Consider the following 18,929-nt stretch of genomic DNA (forward strand, 5'->3'; position numbering starts at 1 on the left):
ACCCAGCTCTAGTTCTGTATATATATATGTATGTATGTATGTATGTGTGTGTGTGTGTGTCTCTGCTATAGATAAGAACAATGCTATGTATACAAGGGGGCTGTTGTTTTACACTTTTCACAGCATTTCTGTCAGTTTTACTAAACTCTCGTCTAATCTCGTGTTTGCTCTCTGCTGCTCTTCTGTGCCACTCCATGCTCTCTCTGCTTATAGTATCTCCTTGTGTCCTGTCTATTATCTATCATACGCAACACAGAGTACACACTTTTGCTATCTGGCCTATCAGAGGAGATGCAGACTCAGTGCAAATCCCTTGATCTTTTGCTGTTCAAAAAGCCACTCTGCAGACGGTCAGAACAGTTTAGATGCTAATCGTAATTCAGCCCCTCTGCTGACACGGTGTTGCATTATGTCATAAAGCAAGAAGTGGCTAATAGAAGGTTTTCATGCATGGCACGCACATCCTGCCACGCACAGAAAACAGGGGCGTGACAGATAAGAGGCAGCAGGGTTGTGTTTCACTAAGCCATGTACGGTAGATTCTCCAAGAGATTCACAATATTCACAAGATGTACTGATGTTGTGCTTCTAGACCTGGGGTTAATTCATAGTGGTACACCTATGTCTTTAATGAAATAATCTGTACATTTATTTGATTAAGTTTTATTTTATGTAGCCAAGGAGGTGTCATTTAGTCATTTAGTTACAAGATTTCTTCTTCCAGAAAATCTTGGCAAAGATGTCGACCTAAAATAGCATTTTACTTTTTTTGTCTTAATGTACTGCCCATTATTTTCTGCGTGTGCTTGTGTAATAATCCACGTTGAGGTCAGTGGAGGGGAGAAAAGGAAACATGTCAATGATTTCTAACAATAGTTTTATGTGAAACTATGTACTTTGTGAGATGTTTTCGAATCAGTTTGCCGGTGTGCGTTTGGTGCTTTATTTAGTCCCAGTGGAGTCAGACTGTGGTGGGCTTTACAGATCCTTACATAAGCCAGTAATAGATCTCTGGGCCAGGGGATGTTTTTACCACCTGCAGGTTAGGGAGTTGCAGTGTGAGCGTGTTTTTATGTGTGTGCGACCACAGTAATGAGGCTTTAATGCGTGGAGACTATGACACAAGCAGGCAGGAAGCTTTACTGCATGGTTTGTGTGTGTATATATAAGTGTCTATCACCCAGAATGTGTGGGAAAGTTGACCCGATACATATCTGGTTCTGCCATTGTGTCTTACGTGGATGCTTGAGGGCAGGCGGTGCGGAGACAGAGCGCAGCTGATAGATATCTGATCTCACTCTGTTCTTGTGTGTGTGTGTGTGTGTGTTGCCAGCTGGTATTAATCCTGTACATATATTACCACTTCAGACTCAGGTCCTGAAAGACCACACACAATAGAGTTTCAGCTGAACATGACATAGCTGTGGATACACTTTCCTTTTCACCCCGGCTCTGGTACGGTTGCAGTAGTAACAGCCTTGTGATAACACACAAACACTTCAGCTGGTCAGCTGGTGGTTTAGCACACGATATTTCTAGTTATTCAAGTTGTACAGGCAGAAATGTTTACTATCTACTAAAAGTTGTCATCTCCTTGATTCTTTTCTTTTCCAGCTGTTCTGTTATCGATCTGCTGCTGTGTTTGGGATCATTGTCCTGTGTCGGGATCCTGTTTCAGCTAAGCTTTTTTTCTGTTGGACAGATGGCCTCACATTTGACTTTACAATACTTGGGTACAGAGGAGTTTATGGTTGACTCATTGACTGCCATGTGCCCAGGTACTGTGGCAGCAGTAAAAGCCCAGGTCATCACCCCACTACCACTGGGCTCCATAGTCGATATGACATGTTTGAGTTGATGTTATTGATTTTGATGTGACAAAATATACATTTTGACCAAACATCTCCACTTTAGTCTTGCCTGTCTCAAAGATATTGTCTTTTGGTGTGTCCAGACGACTTTTTAGAAACAGGAGGCTTTCTGCCTTCCAAACAAGCCACCCTTTGTTCAGTCTCTTTCTGGTTGTACTGTCGAGAACTTCAACATCTAACGTGCTAACTTAGGCCTGTAGAATCCGAGCTGTAGCTTTTTGGTCTTTTGCAGTTTCTCTGAGCATTGCTCAGTCTGACCTTTGGGTGAACTTGGTGGGATGTCTACTTTTTTGGAAGATTCACAACTGTCCCAATTCTTATGGGAGCTGGAAGTCTGTTCTCTTAGCGCACAGCTTTTTGCACACAGCACGGTGTGATGTGTCGTGTCTTGCTGGTTTTCTATGCCGGCTTAGATTCTGTTTACCTAATTTAAAGACCTGGTAAGTACCAGATGATTTTTTTCAATCCAATAAGCCTTAGAGATGAAAGTGGGTGAACTGTAGCGTGCCCGTAGATGTGCAGTATATTGTGCAAAGGCTCGGAAAATGTTTTGTCGAATATGTGTTTATTTTGACATTGGAAATGGATTTGAAGATAATTTTGATAAACAAAGCAAAGTTTGTTCTTCGTGAAGAATTATATTCTTGCTCTACTGAGTTTATGATTGATAGACCTGGGCTGAGGGTCAGTATTCGCTTTACGAGGTCATTTTGATCGAACTTTTAGTGACATATATTATATGTACATTTTGTAACATGCAGGTAAGTTCGTGGGTGACGTGGCTGGTCCTCACAGCAGGCTCCATGGAGGAGAAGAGAGAAGTTTTCTCATATCTCGTCCATGTGGCTAAATGCTGTTGGAACATGGGAAACTACAACGGTGTCATGGAGTTCCTGGCTGGACTCAGGTTTGAAGAAACACACACAGCTCCTCTGTGCAGCATTACACAACACATGCAACTCAAATATCCTCACATACTGTACAGTTTTGTTTCTGTGACAAAAACACATGTACATTTGCAATATTTCTTGTCCTGCAGGTCCCGCAAGGTGCTGAAGATGTGGCAATTTATGGACCAGTCAGACATCGAGATCATGAGAGGTTTGAAGGATGCCATGGCTCAGCACGAGTCTTCTTCTGAATACAAGAAGCTTGTGACCAGAGCTCTTAATATCCCAGGCTGCAAGGTGCGCATCTGATCACAATTATGTAAGATTGCTAAATTCTTTTACTGTGCCTGTTTTCATTTTTTTCCACTGGTACCCTTACACTATAGGTGGTGCCATTCTGTGGGGTGTTTCTCAAGGAGCTAAGCGATGCACTGGATGGCACAGCAAGCATCATAAGTCTCAAACAGTCTCCAGATAATACCGAGGACTCCATAGAGGTACAGCAAACATGCACAGTTATAGACACATTTAAAAATCAGACATTGCATGTGTTTGATCCATCTTGCTCTGCTTTGTCTGCCTCTCCAGTTTGTGTCTGACTACAGCGGCCAGCACAGTTTCATGTCACGGTCTGGTCCAGACGGGCTTCACGTCCCAGAGAAAGAAGCTACTGTCAGCAACATCCTGCAGATTATCAGGTGCACCATGTTCCGTCTTTGAAAACATGTTTTTGGGAAAAAAAAGACACAGTCCTCTCCAATATTCTGTTCTTATCTGTGTGTCTGACTTTCTCTTCCTGGTCCTTAGATCTTGTAACCGTAGTTTGGAGGCAGAGGATCCTGATGACTCGTCCACCAGTCCCTCTTCCGCTGGCCCATCCTTCGCATTCAGAAGCAACTCCTTCAAGGACCGCTGCCGCAATCAGTTAGTTCCGTTTGTTTTCCCCAAAGATATTCTTTAACTATGCAGTTTCAGGTACAGGTGAAACTGTAGATCTTATTAAATATTAGCACATTAAGGATATATTGGAATATTAAAGTTTACTTTCACAGTGACCAGAGACCATCCAGCTGGAGGATGGTCTCTGTTTGCTAGCAGAATGTAGGGGAAGTGTTTAGCTTGAAACCCAGAGCATAGCTTTTTGCTGACAGATATTTTACTTTAACTGGTGCAAGTAATTAGATATCTACTGTGCCCAAGTCTCATTTTGTGTATTTGCGTTAAATTCCACAGTATCTCTTTTTTTCTCTTTTTTCATTTTTGGTTGCATTCTTCCTTTAAGGCAGTCTATAGATGGCATAGTTAAGGACTGTGACCCTTTGTCCTAAAGGTCTGTTTCCAAAATTGAGTTTTCTACGTTGCTATTCATTCACAGACAATGAGTCACGGGCAAAGTGAAAGAATGTTGCATACAGATTTATAACAGAACTGTGAATACTCCCATGCTGGGAGCAATAGGCATGGCTGGTCACTTTTGAATAAAAACACTATTCCTGCACTGAAAAGATGATTCATGGAAATAGACATTCGCAGATGTGCTGCAATACTTCTCATTGGATAAGACACGCTGTGTAGAAACAATTATTTTGGTGCCCATTGCTTGCTTTCAGCTGTTGACTGACAAAGATGGTTATATTTCACCTCCGTGCAAAGATATTTATCCTCCTGGAGCAGATGAACCGGATTCTCACCAATGTTTCATTTTGGTTTATTATTCACTTCATAAACATCAGTACAAGATAATGGTTTGTAAAAGAACACATTTGCAGATTGTTATTGAGATGAAGCGATGTTCACATAAAACTCTGTGTCACAAAGAAAAAAGATAACGGGTTCGTTTCCTGTCAGGACAGGAAGGAACAGAGCTCTGGTAATTTTCAGCACACTTGTGGCAGGTAGCTAATAACACAAGCTGGAATGTAGACACTGTAGAAAACTTATTCGATTCCAGCTTTGGCCTGTTATATTTGTGTGAAGTCGACTGTTTTCTCTGTCTGGTATATTTCACGTTTAGGCTCAGGATGAGCATTCTGCTTGATTTTGGCCAGCTCTAGAATTTTTATCTCTTTGGATCACAACACAGTTAAATGTCCCTTTACTCGGCACAATTTCCTACTTCTTTTCTTGTGGTTTGGATATTCTCATGCTGCCCCCTCCTCTTTTTGGTACTTTTTCAGCTTAGACGACCGTCAGAACCTCTGTGTCATCTTTTTCTCTCTCACCCTTCCTCTCCTCCTTCTCTGTTTCCTTCTTTTATTCTAGTTCCCATTCATTTAGGACAACGCCAGAAACAAAGCGGGTTTTGTAAGTGGCTGTACAATAAGAGTGGCAGGAGTTTGTACAATTTGTTCTCTCACACCAACATGAGTTGAGTTGTAGCCTGACTAGAAGCTTCTTTAATAGGAATGAGCAATGACAAATGCACGTGGCTTTACTGCTTGTTTACCTGCTGCCTGCTGGGCAGAGAGCATTTTTTTGTTGTGTTAATGCAGGTCATTTCTCATGTGTGATTGGACCTTCTTGCAGTCAATAAATTACTGTCTTGCCACTTTTTTTTTTTGCTGATGTTGAAACTAAAAGATTGCTTTTGCAGATTCCCTTTCACAAAAGCATGAGCAAAAAAAAATAGAAAATACAAATCCAGATGTAATTATCCTCCTGTTCCCTGACTGCATCTCTGCTCTTTGAATCCAACTTGTGTGCATCGACAGATTCACGGTCGGGGACTTGTCGGACTCAGATGGCGATTTGTCAATTGAGCCTGTGGTGAAAGAGGTTGAGTTTCAGGGGACTGAGGAGACACACAGAGCTTTTAGCCACGGCACCGAGCTCATTCCTTGGTAAGAAATGGCCTGAAAAAAAAAAAAAATCGTGCATAGCTACATTACCTCAATAGACACACCGTAATCTTTCTATTCTAAATTTCTAGGTATGTGTTGTCACTACAACCAGACACTCACCAGTTTCTGCTGCAGGGGGCTACGGTTATTCATTATGACCAGGACAGCCACCTCACAGCCCGCTGCCTGCTGCGACTGCAGCCAGATAACACAACCCTCACCTGGGGTAAATATCATCCGCTCTGTTGGCTTCTACAGAAAAGCACAAATTCAGATGCTGTTTTGGGGGTTTTATATTATTCAGAATATGAAGAATTCCCATCAGTGATTCAGCCAGACTCTAAAGGATTATTCTCAACCAGTGAGAGATTTTCCTTAGATTAATATGTTAGGATAAATATGGAAAACTGCATGGAAACATTTCCTTTGTTATGAGCTAATTGTGAAACCATCAAATATGTTTACAGCTCAAATGGAAAAGCTTAATTTCCTCTTGCGTTATTATTCTTTAAACAAATTCAAAACGGGCATCCATGACATAGAAAATTAATTTTCCCGTCAATATGTTTTGAACCGACTTTGTTTATCCACTGGAGGTAAGACCCTTATCTTTTATAGCATACACAATTTAAACAAGCTGTAAATGTGAGTGTCTGCGCACGACTTCCTTCATTTCCTATGCCTTTACTACATTTCAAACATACCATAAATGTGTTGATGTTTGGCAGGTAAGCCTCAAAGTGGAGGGGGCTCCCCCCCAGAGCAGCCTCTGGGATTAGGACAGACTGTAGCAGCTGGTCTAGCAGAAGGCCTGTTGGATCTGGGAGTGGTGAAGGTTCGTTGAGAACAGATCCTGAATCTATTGTAGTGATGTGATTTTTAAAGATTTGTAAGCAGTTTTGTGTTTGAATCACACGTGACTGCCATGGGATAAAGTGTACTCATAACATTTTGTTATTACAACACGCAGGCAGTGTTTCTGGGTCATCAGGGAGTTGATGTCCATGCTGTGTGTTTGCAAAACAAGCTGAGCCAAATGACCGTGGAGGACAATGGCCTTACCCTCCTCTATGGTCTTAGTACCACTGACAACAGGTTAGTGACTTGTTAATACCAGCACACTGCTCAGAAATCTCCTTCTGCACTGCAAAACTTCCTAAACAGCTCACTATTTACTTAATAATTTAACTAATCCCCTTACTAATTCCATTAGACTTCTGCACTTCGTGGCGCCAAATCACACGGCACAGATGCTCCACAAGGGCCTGTCAGAGTTGGTGAATGCAACCAGGAAACTGAAGAAGTTTCCGGACCAAAGGTTGCAGTGGCTGAGGAGGCAGTATGTCAGTTTGTATCAGGTAAACCGAACTGTTAAGTTATTTTACATACCTTTTTTTGTACATTATCCACTTTTCCAACTTCGCTGTCTAAATGATGCTGTATTGACTAAAATTGGCCGCTTTGGACCTGTTGAATTAAATAATAGCAGACTTATTCTTCTTGCATTGTAGATCATGCATTTCGAATTAAAATGAAAAGTTTTAAGCTTTTTTTTCCCTCTTTTTAAACAAACCTTTTATTTCCTTTTCATTTTGAATTCAGGGTGGCGTACCATTTCTTAGCCTATTTTTAGCTATTTTCAAACTTGCAACCAATGATCACGTGGTTTAACCTTCCAGAAGTATTCAATAATAATAAAAAAAAAGCCTTTGTCTCACAGATAATTGTATTACAACATTACAGTAAAAAAGGATGAGATTGTAATTCTGAACCAAAGAACAGCCTTCAGCTAAACTATGCTCGTGTTGACCTGTCTTTCTACCTTTCTGCTTCTCTATGTCTCGGCAGGAGGATGGCAGGTACGAGGGTCCTACATTAGCTCAGGCCATTGAGCTCTTTGGTGGGCGGAGGTGGAACATGGGTTCGGGTGGTGTTGAGAAACCTGGCACGCAAAAAAACAGCCCGCTGAGCATCAATGATAAGTCCAAAAAGAAGAAGAAAGTTCTTGTCAGGGTTGGTAAATAAATGTTTTCTCCTGTGCTTTTTGATGGAGCGTAACACTAAACATGTTTACCATCCTCTGCTCTAATTAAACAAATGTTAGCGTACTATATATACCTGGGGATGGTTCAGACCTCATTAAACTATATTACAGCAAATCTCTGGTCCTTTACACGGTTCTTCATCTATATTCCATGTTTCCATGTCACACAGCAGGTTCCAGTGGTTCATAGTTTCTAAAGCTTTCTGTTTATATTATACACACAACACAGGGAGACAGTGGAGATGCCACTGACGACGAGATGGTTTCCAGAAAGACACGGAGTTGCAAAGAAGGACTGTATCGAAATGGTCCAGAGTCTGACAGCATTGACCAAGAAGATCCAGGTGACCTTTTTTTAAGGAACTATTTAAATACAGACTAAATAATTTTGTTCAGACTTTACAATGCCATATTAAACTGTACAAAAGCTTATTTAAAGAACCGATGTGTGTCTGTGTCTGTGTGATGTTTATTTACTTCTCCACCTCCATAGATGACAACTTCCCTGGACCATTCTCCCTCTCATCCAGTAAGAGCCCTGGATTGCTACCCTCCTCTTCTTCTTCATCCTCCTCCTCCAGCATGACAGGGTCCAACCACTCTCGTCCACAATCATCTCCAATCATTTCCGGAACGTCAAAGTCACAGCCAGGGTACTCAGTCCAATTCAGTTTATTTATATTCAAATAGCACCAAATCACAACACATGTCGACCCCCCCCTCACAGCTCAAAGAAAAACAACTGGAGGCATGGCATGCAAAGCAGGCCCTGCTGAGATTGAAACCTTTTTTTTTTTCTTTCTCTGTGTGTCGCAGGGCATGGAGCAGCAGATCGTGGCATGGCCGAGGCAAAGCTTGTTTCAAAGGCTTTCAGAATCTTATGATTTCTGACAGCACCATGAGCTTCATTGAATTTGTGGAGCTTTTCAAGTCTTTCAGGTAAATTGAACTTGATTTATTTCTTTCGACATATGAATAAGGTTTTATTTTTCTAAAGTAGTTTAAAGACAGTTTTATGTGATATCCCAGTGTTGTGTCCCGAAGCACTGATGTATGTAAGTATCGTACATGTTCCGTTCATCCCTTTTGCCATCTAACTCCTCTCTTTTATGCGATTGTTATATTCTTATCAAAGGCACCTAAAGGTGGTGTGTTCCAATGAATTTTACAAATACCTCAAAAGGTTTTTTTTCCCTGACATTTTCAAAGGATTCTTGTGTGTATGATATTCACCTTTTCTCATTTTTTTTCTGTCAAATGAATGAAAAAGTGTTGTGCCTTGATAAGCAATTCCTGTAACAGTCCTCCTACATTTCTTAGATTGTGACGTAGCCTCTCATCTGTTGCCCAACTTTATAAATTCTGTTCTTGCACAGCTACAACCACAAAGTGGAGGTTTGACTATCTTTGTGGATGAATGTCTCGAAAATCATAAAAAGTTGATCGCTCTACTATGTTAAATGAAACCATCTTGCCCTTTTGAAGTGCTCGTAATGAATTTAACTCTCACTTCAATTTTTTATCAAAACCAAAGAGGAGATTTTGTACAAGAGTCCAGACAAATAAACACTGCCTAATATTATAGCAAACTGAATGTAGAGGAGATAGATATTTAGGTATATATAGGTATTTGAAATTAGGAAGCTGAGTCTCTTGCAGCAAAACTGGACCTTGTTAAAACTGTTTGACCTATAAACCTTTCATTTACCCATGGAAACTTTCTCTGAGTACAGACTAAAGTTGCAGGAACAATTTAAAAACAACTATTAGGCTAACTAATTAGTCCAACAGTAGTTGCTTGAATTGAACGAAATTCAGTGATTTGTTTTCTCAACAGTATTCGAAGCAGAAAGGACCTGAAAGAGCTGTTCGACATCTTCGCTGTCCCCTGTAGTCGCTCTTGTCCTGAATCATCCCCTCTTTACACCAACCTTAGGATTGATGACAGAGAGACGGGACTGCAGCCTGACCTTGGTAAACCAGCTTGCTGTTTAAGCGGTCAAAATCATGCTTGAAATCCCTTTTTTCTCCCATACTTCCTTATCTCCTTCTGTCCTTTTCAGACCTACTAACCCGTAATGGTTCTGATCTTGGCCTGTTTATCCGGACGAGGCAGCAAATGTCTGACAACCAGAAGCAGATCTCAGACGCCATAGCAGCCGCCAGCATTGTGACCAACGGCACAGGAGTGGAGAGCGCGTCGCTGGGTGTACTGGGATTGGCTATCCCTCAACTCAACGACTTCTTAGTCAACTGTCAGAAAGAGCACCTGAGCTATGATGAGATTCTCAGCATTATACAGGTAGGTATCTGGAGCTGGAGGGATGAAGGGATGGCTGAGGACTGATTGAGGCAAGAGTGCTTATGAAGAACATATACTGCAGTTAAGGATGGAGAGAAGGATGAGAAAACCCCTGATATACTGTATAGTAGTGAATTTAAAAAATAAAGAACGACAAAACACAAGAAAGGATGGGAGACTCTAAATCAACAAAGTCAATGACTTGTTTTCTCTTGCAGAAATTTGAGCCCTCATCAACCTTGAGACAAATGGGTTGGATGTCATTTGAAGGTTTTGCAAGGTATAGCAAAATCAACATTTTTTAAAAAAAAAACGCATGAAATGAACGTATATATCAAATTGATAATCGGTTTAGAAAAACTGTGTAAACTATGTCTCGAAACAGTGGGAATTTTTAAGCTAAGTGTTTGTATTGTCCTGTCCATGCCAGGTTCCTAATGGACAAGGACAGCTTCGCTTCTCGTAATGAAGAATCTCAGATTAAACCAGAGGAGCTGCAGTACCCTCTGTCATACTATTACATCGAGTCCTCCCACAACACTTATCTGACTGGGCACCAGCTCAAGGGCGAGTCCTCTGTTGAGCTTTATAGTCAGGTAAGTCAGACAGTTTAAATACTCTGCAGCAGCTTTATACCCAGTCTGCTGACGTCTTTGGTCCTGCAGCTGATTCTTATTCAAGACTGTTTCGGTCACTCAGGTGCTGCTGCAAGGCTGCAGGAGTGTCGAGTTGGACTGCTGGGATGGAGATGATGGCATGCCAGTTATTTACCACGGACACACACTCACCACTAAGATTCCATTTAAGGTTATCAATGCTCATGCCCTTTGTTAGTAGAAGAAAAAGAAACAAAACACTTGCTCACTTGCTCTTCTTCCTTTAAGCTCACATGCCTTTAAATTTCTGGCACATCACCATATCCTCAAACACATATTTTACTGCTGTCTGATGTAATCATGTGGACAAATCCAGGCTTTTTAAACGTATGAGAATAACATAAGCTCACCAGCTCAGCATCATGTTTGTATGATTTATTTTGTGTATGTAAGTGAAGCTGGAGTGAACTTCATTTGTATTGGTTTTATTGTCTCATATTTGACTTGGATTGCTGGTTGTAAGATAAGTTTTTTATTTTTTATTTTTTGCTTCCTTGATCCTTCAGGATGTGGTGGAAGCAATTAACCGGTCAGCATTTGTCAATTCTGACATGCCCGTCATCCTGTCCATAGAGAACCACTGCTCCCTTCCGCAGCAGCGCAAAATGGCTGAAATCTTCAAGGTAAGATGGAGGCTGCTTCTGAAATTCATATTCGTCACATTTTACAGTTTAACTGAGCTGGTAAATGTTTCCATCGCTTTAGTTTTAGAGCGGTCCATCCACCTGCACCGTCCCTCTACCCCACATAAGGCCAAAAGAGGTTGCTGTGTGGTTTTTCTCCCACAGTGACACTTGCACCAGCACTTTTTGAGCAAGACCACAGGCTCTTTAACTCTGCTCCATTATTTCCTTCGACCAGATTTCTTTCAGCTGTTTTTGGCATCCAAACTGGCAGACTTCCAGGGAGAAGTTTTTCCTTTCTAATCTTTAGGCTACCACTGTCTGTTTCTTCTTCTTTTTTAAGTAATACTGTATACTCAAGCCCGCACATGTTTAGGCAAGACGACCGCATCATGGAATATCATCATGCTTTCATCTTAAGAAACTTCTCAGCATTTCATCCTCCCTGGAGACTGACTTCTGAGTATCCGATAAAGAGAAGTCTTTCAAGTTCAGTCAGCTCTGTGCCCCCGGGCAGCTTACATCACCATGCTCTTGTTTGTTTGTAATGCTTTGATAAAAGCACTTTTTTTCTGGCACCAAAGATTTGCGTCCAGCTTCTGAAATGATTGTTTTCCTCGTGTCCTTTCACGTGACACTTCTCCTCATTCAACTGAAGCCATCTGCTGTGTTCAAACGTTCTTTTATATTTTTCATCAGGCGGTGTTTGGGGAACGTCTTGTGACGCGCTTCCTTTTTGAAAGCGATTTCAGCGATGACCCTCACCTGCCATCCCCGCTGCAGCTTTGTGAGAAGATCCTTCTCAAGAACAAAAAACTCAAAGCTCATCAAGCACCGGTGGACATCCTCAAACAGAAGGTGGGGAAGCAACAAATCCTCCACATGCTTGTAGCAACATGTGCATAATTTATTTCCTGTAAGCTATCCTGAAAAGCAACTTCCAGCCTGCTTATTTAGCACTGCTGATCATTAGAGTGCTGTCAAACATAAATAATAGATACAAAATGGCTCAAATGTACACACCATTTTTCAGCCAGCATCTGAATGTCTGCTACAGCTTCTCAGGGGAATAACTGCTTGCAGATTTGTGATTGATAGGGGAAAGATCATTCTTCACGTATGTTTTAACCCTTTCACAGGCTCACCAACTGGCCCACATGCAGGCACAGGCAAGCAATGGGTCACCAGGGGTTACCTCATCTGGCAACCATGCCAATGAGGAAGAGGAAGAAGAAGAAGACGAATATGACTATGATTATGAGTCCCTTTCAGATGGTAAGGAAAACTGCGATGGGGTTTGTGAATTAAAACCAAAAAAACTGACTCCTAAACTAAATCCATTTTGGAAGACCTACAAGTTTTCAGTGAACTCTCACCCTTTCTCAGGTTTAAATTCTTACTTTAACTGTAAATCTTTACATTTTCACCTTTAGATCAGTTTCTGTTTATGACTTTATTCTGTCTCTCCGCTTTTTAACACTTGAGTCTCCTTTTGTGTTGACACTATTCCTTTCCTATGTTTTCTTGCCTGTTGTCCACTTAGCTGATGTCCTCACAGCCTCTACTACCTCCTATGGCCTTGAAGGTAAATGCACAGCCCTGATGCGCCTCTTTAAGCACCACTGATTTCCTCTGTTGTTGACTTGCAGTATTAGCTGGTGTTCCTTCTCTGATCTAGTTTTGTTCCTGAGAAACAACAGCATCTTAGTAGAATCGTTAATGGTGTCTTAAATAGCTACTTAAAATGTGACAGTCAGATACTGACTTTGCAGTTACTGTATGTTTTAAGGGGACATTATGATTGATTGGTCCAAACTGACTTGCTGTGCTTGCACACTACTGCAGAATAACGACAGAGGAAACACTGGCATGAAGAAGTGCATTAGTGATCATTGCTACCTCAGCTTCTAGCTCTCTGCTGTTTACAGGTCAGGTACGGCTGTGCTGTACCTACCTTGCATGGTAATCAGCACTTCAAAGATGTTACCATTATGTCATCACGCATTGTATAATGTGCTAAGTCATTCTCCCTCTGCCGCCGATGGAGAAAACAACCGTGTGTATTGGGCTCTAACAACAGTGCTGAAGTTAACATCGTTCTACTTAAGTTCTACTCTTTGTTGCTGTTCAATGACATCTGGAGTGTTTGATAAGTGCACTTCTGTCACGAGTGTGTAGTTGTAGAAACACAGGTCGTCCCAGCCACCCAGCTCACCACAGCTATATTTCATTTGTTGTGTGTCAGTGGAGGTAATCAGCTGTCTGTGCAGCCATTCAAACATGCGTCTATTTTAAATCAAATTGCCCTCACTATGAACACTGTTTACAGTAACTAGATATCCCTTTTTTTTTTGTTTGTTTCTGTGTGTGTGAAACTGAACCATCAATAAACCACCTGGAGCAGAAAAACACTGTTCAGCTGTGCAAATGCAATGCAGGATGGGAACGTAGAGCTCACATCTGTACCGACTATCGGTGAAGCGTACGCGATTAAGACCGACATGAAAATTGGTTGCCTGTGAAAAAAAACACAAAACAAACAAAAAAAACCATTTGGTCAATGTTAAAAGCAGCCTACTGTCTGCTAAAATGTGTCTTTCTCCCACCAACACATCGGCTCCCCTCCTCTCCGTACTGTATTTGTCTGTGACCTCGCCAGTGGCTGGGCAGGCTCATCAGGGAAGCAAAACAAAGCCATCTGGTTTCTCAGGCCCTGCGCTGCCCCCGCACTAAACAACAGACCAGGGGAAACTACCCCGTCCCGGTTCCAGTCCCAGCACTGCCCTTCTCCTAATCCCTGCACTTCGCTTGTCCCTGTCTTATGAACTTACCGGTCATGGACCTTTTTAAAAAAATATATATATATATATATTTCAAACAAATAATCTAAACCTTGTCGTAGACTGGTCTGGTTTTCCTGCTTGTGCAAGACTTGTGACATATTCACAATGAGTGTTGGCATGCAAGGCGTCCTCATTAAATAAACCACACTCCACCCTCAATGCTGCTTTTACACCATACATGTTTAGCACTCAATGTCAGCCGGCCCTGAGAATGCAAACACTTGAGCACTAAGCTGCCAAATCGCCACCATCTCCAGTTGGACAGTAGCTCCTCGCAGTCGCAGCTTGGTCCACCTCAATTATCTGGCATCTGTCTGCAGCAAGATATTCAGGGTCAACTTTGTTGCTAAACCATCTATAAAGAAGGAGACGGCAAATGTCAAGAATCAAACAAGCTTTCTGTGACAAAAAGCCTCCACGTTTTCAAGCAGATGTGTTTTTTCTCTCTGTGGTTTTGGCTGCGATTAATGTGTAGGAGGAATGAGAGCAAAGGGAAGAACTCCTTACTGTTGCCTCTGTTTACAGTGAGTTGACTTTGCTTTGAGTATCAGTTAGTAGGTGACTCTGCGGTGTTTGCTTCTAACCTGCTCATAGGCTCTCCAAGTAGGAAGGAATCTTAACTGCTTAGTTTTCCATTTCAAATGACTCTGTAATTGTTTCCACCTGCCAAAAGTTTTGTATCCGAAAGGGGATGCCACACAAATGAGCTATAAATTAGAGAAAAACTCTTAACTAGTAAACAAGTTCAATGTAAGTCCCATTGGATACAGTCGAATTTAGTCCAATTACGACCCAATTTAATCTAAATTGCTTGAAGGCGGTCATAATCCAAAATCAATCCGATTCCTGCCCTGAAACACAAGGTGAATTTGTTTTTTACAAGCATTAGATTCCCAGAGGAGCAACAGGGACATTAAAACTCTTTCTGGCTCAAAAACTTCTATGCTGCTTTACATAAAGATTAGAGCTTGAGAGTGATGTGCTGGAAACTGATTCAGCATACTCTGATTTTTATATAATTGCATGCATAGAGATGTTCTTATAAGATGCATTGGCATATTCTAGCCTTAATGAGAAAGAAGACTTTGTTTGGATGTTAACTTCCTAGAATGCCAGGGGTCTATTATGGTTCCTGTGGTGGTCGCATGTTAACACACAAGAACAGTTGCTCAGTAACTTCAAACATCAATATTTTTCTTTGATTATCCGCATCTATAGTCTGTTTTGTGTTTTACCAAAGTAACAACTGTTGGGGATTATTCTGTGTTCTCATTTGGTTGCAATCCGCTGTTCTATTTAGAGAAGATAAGAAAGGCTTTGTTTGGTCTGAAGGTGTAGGTATCAGCAGGCTCCGTTTCTTCAGTAATCTGTTGTTTTGTTTGCACAGATAACATTCTAGATGACAAGCCAGAGGGTAAGAGCTCAGGAGACAAAGAGGAGCAACCTGCTGATGAAATCCCTAAGAGGATGAAGAAGGCTGACAGCACGGTGCAGAGCAAAGGAAAGGTACAAACTTTATGAAGTATCTATTATGATATATATATATATTTTTGTCGTTATACCATATCAAAGACATATGTTGAAGTCATCATAGCTTTAAAAAAGAAATTAAGGGTATCAAATTTCAATGGGAACCTGGAGAAGAAGCGTTTTTCACGTCTCTACCTGCACCTGTAGGTGTTTGACATGGAGCTTGGCGAGGAGTTTTACCTTCCTCAGAACAAGAAGGAGAGCCGACAGATTGCCCAGGAGCTGTCTGACCTGGTCATCTACAGCCAGGCTGTGAAATTTCCGGGTAAGAAATATTTCATCTTTCCATCTTTATGTTAAACAGTTCCTGTTCTCCTTCTCACTTTCTCATGTGAACGATTTATCCAAAAGATAAATACCCTCTTTTGGTACTCTCCTCCTCCTTTTCCCAGTAAGAAGAAGTTTATATCTTTCACTTTTAAGATGACGTCGCTTTCATTTCTTCTCCTTTTCCCGTCTTGTTCCACCCTAATCCACTTCCATGTAATATTTAAGAGGTCAGGCCTTTCCCCATGTTTAAGGATTTTTTTTTTCATTGTAGGACATTCAATATCCCTCTGTTACACTTCTTTTCTGTCCCACACAGGACACCCACTAAGACCACGACTCCTCCTCTCCCTGTGGGAAAGATGCGGTTTCTTAATTGTGCTTTAATTCTCTACACAACATGACGACACTTGTTTTTCATGTACAGGAGGAAAATGTTTGGGGGGATGTCCTGGTGGGCCAGTCTAGTTCAAATTGAAGCGAAGGCCTTTGTCTCATGTCAGATTTATTTGAGAATGTTCTCACTTCATCAGTTCAGAACACTTGACTTAGCTTTCTTGGCGCACACATGACATCCCTCATATCATCCGTCTTCATTCCTCGCTACAATTTATCTCAAATATCTCTCTTTGTCCCCTTAAATATCACCCCCTTAACGTCTCTTTCCTCCCTCAAGTATCCTCTTCACTGTCTGTCTCCTCTTTTCTCTAAATGACATCTGACTCCTGACATTTCCTTATAAACCCTGTGTTTTCCACTGGTATTTTATTTGTTTACAGTCTCCAGAGAGTCAGATCTGAGAGAGAGGAAGCAGGGCAATTGGCCCACTTCAGACAGGCAGCAGGCTGGTCACATTCACTAAATGTTGTCCGGAATGTTCTCAGGTGGTCATGCTACTTGTAAAGATTCCTGTTCAAATACTGACATTTATAAAAATGCAGTTGACATTTGTTATTTCAAATAGTTTTAGGCAAGGGTGAAGGAGAAATATTAGAAGATAATACATTTCTAAAAGTATTGCATTTTAACAATAGAGGATTGTGAAATGCCATTAGTTTTATTACCATTAGCACATTGGACTTCCTGTTCCCCCTCACTGTTCAGGCGATTCTTATGCGACAGATGGTTTCTGGCACAGAAATTCAACAGACATTTCTATAACTTTAGTTCTACAAATAAAACCTAAAATCGTTCTGTTTTTCAAACAAATTGCCACCTCAGAAACAGAGGCGCAGTTTGCTCTTTAAAGAAAGTGGCGTCTTGAATTGTGAAGTATCGAGAGGGACACTGTGCGACCGCTTTGCTGTTACTAGTCTGTCTGTTTATGTTAATGACTATCCTCCTCTATCCGCTTATTTTTTGTGGGAACCCAGGCCTGTCTACGTTGTCTCCGGCCGGCTCTGGTCGAGGGAAGGACAGAGGGAAGAGCAGGAAGTCCATATTTGGCACAGCTCCTTCTCGTTGCAGCACAACAGGGGAGGTCATGACCCAGAGCCGCGCTCCTGGGAAAGGTAAGCAGAGCTGTGCTACTGGATTTGCTCGAATGTGTGTGAATGTGTGTGCTTAGATGGAAAAAAACAAACTGATGGACTGTACCCCACCTCTAGCCAAATGCCAGCTGGGATATGAGTAAGAAGCTGACTAAGAAAAAGTATTTCCAGGGTCTTAAAAAGTCTCTCAATATCCCACCTGTAGGTGGGTCGGAGCGACTCAGCTGGGAGGAGACGCAAACCTCGCCGGTCCTCAACCCCCCCACATCGCTCAGCGCCATCATCCGCACTCCAAAGTGCTACCACATCTCGTCCGTCAACGAGAACGCCGCCAAGCGGCTGTGCAGGCGGTACTCTCAGAAGCTGATACAGCACACCGTGTGCCAGCTACTCAGGACGTACCCGGCAGCCACCAGGATCGACTCAACCAACCCCAACCCTCTGCTTTTCTGGCTGCACGGAATCCAGCTGGTGGCTCTGAATTATCAGACTGATGGTGAGGACGCGGTGCTGAGATGCTTCTCTCTCTTTATATGACGAGGAACATCACCTTGAACTTTCTGCAGCACTTAGATTATTGACCATTCAAAAGGATTTCTCTTAATTCATATGTATAAAACGAAATAGCCTTATATAAGTATATTGATGGCAGAAGGTAGAGGAGAAGTGACAATGCCCTACATTATAATTGGCAGAAAAACAGCTTATTTGTGATACATTTGTGAAAGGGGAGGGATAAAATGAACATGAAGTTGTTGGCTCCAAGCTGCTGAACTCCTTTTTCTCAGGTTTTCTGTAGAAAATCCAGACTGACAGATGGAGGTGTTTTCTTCATTGAAGTCGTATTACATTTGAAACGACGCACAGCATCTCCTGCTGGCTGACATTCAGTGCTTTGCTTTGTTTTCTCTGTCTCGCTCTGCTTCTCAAATCATTCCCCTCAGTTTGGAACTAAAGTAGACCAAGTTGTTGGCACAAACAAATGCTTATGCTCTCAGACGTTTGTCTTGTTTAAAAGTTACTTGTCCTGTCCTTTTGATGAACACCACCAAGCTACCACAAAGATTTGAATGGTTTAACGGGAGAAATCCCTGCAGCTACCCGTTCCTGAATGGGATGTTTGTCTTTAATTCCCCTTCTTGTAAAGCTGACGGGGAGCTTTGCTGCATTTTTGTGTTTGAAAAGTTCTTCTTGTGAACATTATCTGTATTTTTCCTCTCTCTTCTCCTCAGACCTGCCAATGCAGCTGAACACCGCACTGTTTGAGGCTAATGGTGGCTGTGGCTACGTACTGAAGCCTGTGGTGCTTTGGGATCGCAGCTGCCCACTTTATCAGCAGTTCTGTCCGATGGAGAGGGATTTTGAGAAAATGAGCCCTGCTGTCTATTCCCTCACTGTGAGTCAAAATGACAAATAAAGCAGAGTGGAACATCACTTAGAATGACAACTTCATCCTTTTTCATCCTCTCGCTGCATTTTTCCCCTCCCTCCTGACGGTTTGAATTGAAACAAAGCTATAGATTAATTCTTTGGTCACAGATTTCAAACCACACAGTAGCTAAATGCTTTTATA

General features: G+C 41.8%; 1 protein-coding gene across 1 annotated transcript in view; it reads left to right on the forward strand.

The window, feature by feature from the left end:
* The window catches only part of plce1 (phospholipase C, epsilon 1), a 64,684-nt gene that overhangs the window by 41,291 nt on the left and 4,464 nt on the right, over positions 1-18,929 (forward strand). Inside the window, exons 10-37 of the mRNA XM_072373936.1 lie at positions 2,633-2,778; positions 2,911-3,058; positions 3,148-3,258; positions 3,350-3,459; positions 3,569-3,685; positions 5,473-5,601; positions 5,691-5,827; positions 6,330-6,436; positions 6,572-6,696; positions 6,815-6,959; positions 7,450-7,614; positions 7,875-7,989; positions 8,139-8,298; positions 8,462-8,584; positions 9,483-9,619; positions 9,709-9,947; positions 10,166-10,227; positions 10,378-10,543; positions 10,647-10,754; positions 11,110-11,226; positions 11,926-12,084; positions 12,366-12,501; positions 12,770-12,811; positions 15,457-15,575; positions 15,747-15,864; positions 17,240-17,377; positions 17,562-17,852; positions 18,589-18,752. Of these exons, the coding sequence (XP_072230037.1) occupies positions 2,633-2,778; positions 2,911-3,058; positions 3,148-3,258; positions 3,350-3,459; positions 3,569-3,685; positions 5,473-5,601; positions 5,691-5,827; positions 6,330-6,436; positions 6,572-6,696; positions 6,815-6,959; positions 7,450-7,614; positions 7,875-7,989; positions 8,139-8,298; positions 8,462-8,584; positions 9,483-9,619; positions 9,709-9,947; positions 10,166-10,227; positions 10,378-10,543; positions 10,647-10,754; positions 11,110-11,226; positions 11,926-12,084; positions 12,366-12,501; positions 12,770-12,811; positions 15,457-15,575; positions 15,747-15,864; positions 17,240-17,377; positions 17,562-17,852; positions 18,589-18,752 (3,834 nt within the window). The remainder of the gene's footprint in view (positions 1-2,632; positions 2,779-2,910; positions 3,059-3,147; positions 3,259-3,349; positions 3,460-3,568; positions 3,686-5,472; positions 5,602-5,690; positions 5,828-6,329; positions 6,437-6,571; positions 6,697-6,814; positions 6,960-7,449; positions 7,615-7,874; positions 7,990-8,138; positions 8,299-8,461; positions 8,585-9,482; positions 9,620-9,708; positions 9,948-10,165; positions 10,228-10,377; positions 10,544-10,646; positions 10,755-11,109; positions 11,227-11,925; positions 12,085-12,365; positions 12,502-12,769; positions 12,812-15,456; positions 15,576-15,746; positions 15,865-17,239; positions 17,378-17,561; positions 17,853-18,588; positions 18,753-18,929) is intronic.

Source organism: Leuresthes tenuis, unplaced genomic scaffold (genome assembly GCF_036924035.1).
Source record: "Leuresthes tenuis unplaced genomic scaffold, fLeuTen1.0.hap1 SCAF_20, whole genome shotgun sequence".
NCBI classification, from domain to species: Eukaryota; Metazoa; Chordata; class Actinopteri; order Atheriniformes; family Atherinopsidae; genus Leuresthes; species Leuresthes tenuis.